This window comes from Octopus bimaculoides, chromosome 10, assembly GCF_001194135.2.
Source record: "Octopus bimaculoides isolate UCB-OBI-ISO-001 chromosome 10, ASM119413v2, whole genome shotgun sequence".
NCBI lineage: Eukaryota > Metazoa > Mollusca > Cephalopoda > Octopoda > Octopodidae > Octopus > Octopus bimaculoides.
The window spans coordinates 45,852,330-45,857,996 of NC_068990.1; the positions used below are offsets into that span (position 1 = coordinate 45,852,330).

Genomic DNA, 5,667 nt, shown 5'->3' on the forward strand with positions numbered 1-5,667 from the left:
ATATGCATATATATGTGTGTGTGTGTAAGTGTATGAAATATATACATATAGAACAACACACACAGCTAATCTAAACAAACGTGGTCGTAATTTTAATTGGAATAATTAGAATACTATTGTGTGTTCAGTAATCTAATCTAAGTACCAAATTAGTTTTGCTTTATTTAATAGCTTTGGCATTGGTGCTCGTTAAAAGGAAACTAATATATTCAAGGTCATGAAGCTAATATATCATTAATTATCAGGAGAGGTGACATGTATTTCAATAGTCAAAGCTAAAATTGTGTCACATTACACATTATAGCACCAAGAACATTGAAGTAATTATGCAAGTCACATGTGTATGTATGTATATTATGTCTGAGTATATACATACACACATACACATATGTGTATATGTGACAACATGTGGCCCAGTGGTCAGGGTATTGCATACATGATTGCAAGATTGTAATTTCGATTTCCAGACTGGTAGTGCATTGTGTTCTTCATTTCACATCAATCTGTTCAAGGGGAATGTTGGCCTGCCTGACTAACCAGCAGCGTGACATCATTTGAAGGCTACAACAATGCGAGGAAGTGCATTGTGACCAGTGGTATATAACAACATCCAATATTCTGGGCAATTTCCTGATACAGTGATATATATATATCTTTTACTTGTTTCAGGCATTAAACTGTGGCCATGCTGGAGCCTTGGAGAATTTTTTAGATGAATGAATCAACCCCAGGACTTATTTTTTAAGTGTAGTACTTATTCTATCTATCTTTTTTGCTGAACTGTTAAGTTATGGAGGACATAGCCACACCAGCACCAGTTGTCAAGCAGTGGTGGGGTACAAACAGACACAAAAACAAAGATAAACACACACACATATATGACAGGTTTCTTTCAGTTTTTGTCTGTCAACCAAATCCACTCACAAGGCTTTGGTCAACCTTCTCGCCAAAGATGCCATGCAGTGGGACAGAACACAGATCCACGTGGTTGAGATGTAAACATCTTGCCATACAACCATACCTTTGTGTGCGTGTGTGTGTGTATGTTTGAGTACACACACACACACACACACATACACATTTATTTATATATATCTATATATATAAGTTGTGGGTAATACTATGTCAAATGACATAAGTTAATATATACCCTATAACTTCAAAAACATACTCAACATTTTTTCCACAAAATAGACTTGTAAAATGAGAATGCATCATATATGCCAGAAAATAGGAGACATTCTAAGTAAGAGAACTTTTTTGTTTCGTACCTTGCAGGTTTTGGGTGATCAGGGAATTTAGGAGCTGATGAACAGACGGTAGGTGGCAATGATTTTGGAATATAACCACTGGTGAAAAATTCATCAGCAGCAATTTCGTCGAGTGATGGCCTCATTGATGGCAATGCATGTAAACATCGACTGATAAGTTTTTCTGCTGCTGGAGATATGTTTGCTGGAATGGTATATGTATTGGCTGTGATGCGGAAGTAGGTCTCTACGAGGGTAGAAGTTTGAAATGGTGGTCGTCCCACGAGTAATGCATACCTGACAGGAAGAAACAAAGGAAAAAAAAAAGAAACAAATAAAAAATTAAACAAATAAGAAACAACAACAATAGAAAGCACTGAGGGTATGTATTAATATTTTATATATGTATATATGCCACGCAGTGAGATGTAACCTAGGACCTCATGACTGCAATGCAAGCATAGAAGAGTGAGTCAGAAAGTATCATGAATAACAATTGCATTACTTTCTTACTCACCCACCATGTTTGTCAGACTTCATTCTTTACACTATGTCTGAAATAAAAGATAGGATAGCAACTGGTGAAATACTTTTGATTATAGATCTGCTCCACAAAAAATCACAATGTCAGAAATCTGTAACCCAGAGAGGCTGCAGGTGCACTGCAAGAGATGCAGCCTACTTTCATTCTTTTTCCTTAAGTCATCATCAGCCAATCCCTGTTTTTCCACCAAATTTCTCTGTGTCTGTTCTTTGCTGATGCTCAACCATCCTTTCTATGGTCCTCTTGTGTTTCTTTTTATCAGGATAACTGTGATTGTTCATGTATGATCATATTTACTTGACAACAACAACCATTCAGTCTTTTAAAAGATTTTGTGCTAGGTAGGGACAAGTAGAAAGACAAAGCAACTTGGAAATGCTATTTTGCTATAATCTTGTTGCCCTAATTTTGATGTTCTTCTTCCAATATAAAAATGATTTATTCATTTATCTATCTAAATTTTACTCTATATTTTCCACCCTCAATCAGATAATTTTACTGTCATTCTTTGCAAACTCTCTCTCTCTCCTTTCTTGACAACAAGGAGGGGGAGAGAGATAGGTGGGGAAGTACCCAACATAGTTTGAGAATAATTTGAAGAATAATGACTTATAGCCATTCTGGATTATTAATCAATCTTATTGCTTTGACTTCAAGTCTTACTACAGTCACTGCACTGAATACCTGAGCAAAGCATAACTATATTTGCTATATTTGTCTGTGTGACAAGGAGGTTCCAATCTTGCCTTGAAATTGCAAGGAAAGGCATCCAAATGCTTAAAAAAAATCTCACATATATTGATATGGAAATATGGATATTAATCATTATGGAAACTTACAAAATACAACCTATGGCCCAAATATCTGCTTCATAACTGTGTCCCTTTTTGGATAATACTTCAGGAGCAATGTAATTTGGGGTTCCACAAACTGTCCTGAAACAAGAAAGAAAAAAAGTTAATATCATCATCATCACCACACATCCATTTTATTCTACTTGCATGGGTTGGTCATGTCTTCTCTAAAACAGAATCTTACCACCTGTAATTCCTTGCCTTTCTCTTTGTGAAGTACAATATCTTGAGATAAGTTTTATTATTTTTCCCATGTCTTCAACTTCTTAAGGTTCTTCATTTGGTATTTTATTACCAAAACAATCCTCTATACACATCTCCTGTTCCAACAAATGCAGTCACCTCTTTTGCACACTACAGCTAATTTCTCTTACACCTCACTTGTGTTCCATCACTCATTCACAATAACATTACACATTCAGAGGAGCATGCTCATCTCGATATGAGATGTGCTGTCACACCTGTTTGGTGTTGCTGATTCAAAACTGACTGACTTATTTGACATCAAGCATTTTAATGTTTCTCTTGTTTTAGTATTTCTCTCTCTTTAATGGTTGTCTCAGTTTGTCTCCCCCACATCTATTTTTCTCTTACTTTGTATATGTATATTTCTGCGTGTGCACTCACATGTGTGCATTTGCCTCCAGTGCCAAAATAGTTTTGATTGTTCAGTTAGCCATGCCAAATTGTTAGCATCCAATTAGCTGCACCCAGTTGTTTCATTCCATGCTCAACTCATTTCAGCCTTGGTACATCTTCCATGTTGAATGTGCATGTTTTGTTGCAATGCAATATTACACTTCATACACAAGCATTACATAACTTAACCTTCATTTAAAAAGATTCCCTTTGTTTCCTTTGTTCTGCCCTGTTCTTACTTCAGGCTTCTAAGCAGTCAGAATATCCACCTCTAATGTTGATAAGAGAAGTTGTCAACTACTTCTAGGAGATTTTCAGACATTTGAAGGAATTCATTTCATGAAGACTCTTATGGATAACTACTATTCTGTATCTGCTGCATTCAAATTCATTCTCTGTCAGTCTACCTGTGATTCTACTGCATATCTTGTGCACTAATATTTTACATTAGGTACAAAGTACAGAATTCTTGCAAATTTCTTTCCTGAATATTGAGTATGACCATTTCTCAGATAGTACTAAAGGCCAGTCTTCTTTCTTGCTAACACAAACTTTTTGACTTTGCTTAGACTTCTGAAATTTCTTCTCTAATCCTTGAATATATTCCAGCCATGAAAACTATGTCATCAGCATACAGAAGTTTCCACAGATAACTGGTTTTTAAACTCTGGAGTACTATAATTTACAGAACAGCAGCTGAGAATGAAGCCCTGTACACTAAATACCTCATTGAATTCACAGCTAACTCTCACTTTGCTAATGGCATCTCTATACATGGCTTGCACAGTTCTAACAAACCATTCATCTACACTTAGTTTTGTTAAAAACCATGAGATTACAAAATGTGGTAACCTTTCAAAGGTTTTCTTCAAGTCAGTGAATACTAGGTATAGTGGCTTGCTCTTAGGTATGTGCTTTTCCAGTAGTTTCACTAGAAAGTGAATATCTGGGGTGTCTGTGATACCTTGTCTTGGAATAAACCTGTAACAGGAATATATGGCAGAGGACCAAACACCTCAGGATCAAACCCAGATTACTGTGTTGAAATGACTAGGATTTTTGTTGGAGATTGACAATGTTAGTGCATGACTAACCAATCAAATCTCTGGTAGAAACCACCATATCAACACAAATACAATTCGCTCAAATATGGATGACGTTAGTAACAGACTGACTTCACAGGCCTCTGATAGAACAGGATGTCATCAGCAAGTTGTGTTTTTAGCACTATTTTCACAAACTATAAATAGAAATGCCTCTCTACTAGCTGCTAGTGGTGGCATATACCTGCCAAGCTACTAGACAGACCATTCACAACTATTATCATTCTCAACATGCAAATACCTCATAAACAGTTGTCATTGGTTGTGACAACAATACACCATTTTGTTTCATGAGGAAATGCATATTTTTGTATTTGAAATTTTCAACGGAATTCGTGTTCTTGAATTCATCAATATCAACTCAGCCAAAACAGAAATATAATATCATTACAAATCTGAACTGCATCTTATGCCATCTAATTTTTTTCTACATTTACTTGAGCTATAACTTTTTCTGTTGCTCTCATAACCTGGTCCATGCCACTGTAGTAACTTCTTTTTAAAGCATCTCCTCATTTAATAATAATAATAATAGCAACAACAACAGCAATAATAGTAATCATCATCATCATCATCATCCTCATCATCACCACTATACATCCGTTTACTATGCTGGCATGGATTGGACGGTTTGACAGGAGCTGACCAGCTAGAGAGCTGCTGAGGCTCCAGTTGTTTGTTTTGGCATGGTTTCTATAGCTGGATGTCCTGCTTTATGTCAGCCACTTTACAGATTGTACTGGATGTGTTTTATGTGGCACTAGCACAGGTGCTTTGGTGCCAGCACAGGTGCCTTTTACATAAAGCTGGCGCGAGTGCTTTTTGATGTGGCACTGCTGAGCGCTTAGTACTGTTATGCCAGTAACTGCGTATGACAGACTCCTCCATGTACCATCTAACTGTGATCATAAATGACTAGCATGAAATAATATACTTTGCTGGGTATGTTCATAAAGAATACTTTCATATACTTAATCACTCTTTTGATGATGTACTCTTTGACTTCAATTTGAGCCTTCTGTTAATTGATGACAATGGCAACGATGAAGTTGGATCTACACAGAGTAGACTCCCTCTCTCTCTCTCATGCAGTTTCCTTCGTTCAACAACCTTACACAGTAATATTTGCATGCCTCCTCTTCTCTCTCTCTCTCTCTCTCTCTCTCTCTCTCTCCATACACACACATACACGAACAAGAACTCATACATAACATAAATAATCATTATCACCAACCATCATCATTATTTTTCCTGTACCGGTATGGGTTGAACATTTA

General features: G+C 36.4%; 1 protein-coding gene across 1 annotated transcript in view; it reads right to left on the reverse strand.

Annotated features, from left to right (window-relative positions):
* The window catches only part of LOC106874129 (serine/threonine-protein kinase PLK1), a 154,977-nt gene that overhangs the window by 26,520 nt on the left and 122,790 nt on the right, over window positions 1-5,667 (reverse strand). Inside the window, exons 5-6 of the mRNA XM_014921746.2 lie at window positions 2,634-2,729; window positions 1,272-1,547 (exon numbers count right to left, since the gene is read on the reverse strand). Of these exons, the coding sequence (XP_014777232.1) occupies window positions 1,272-1,547; window positions 2,634-2,729 (372 nt within the window). The remainder of the gene's footprint in view (window positions 1-1,271; window positions 1,548-2,633; window positions 2,730-5,667) is intronic.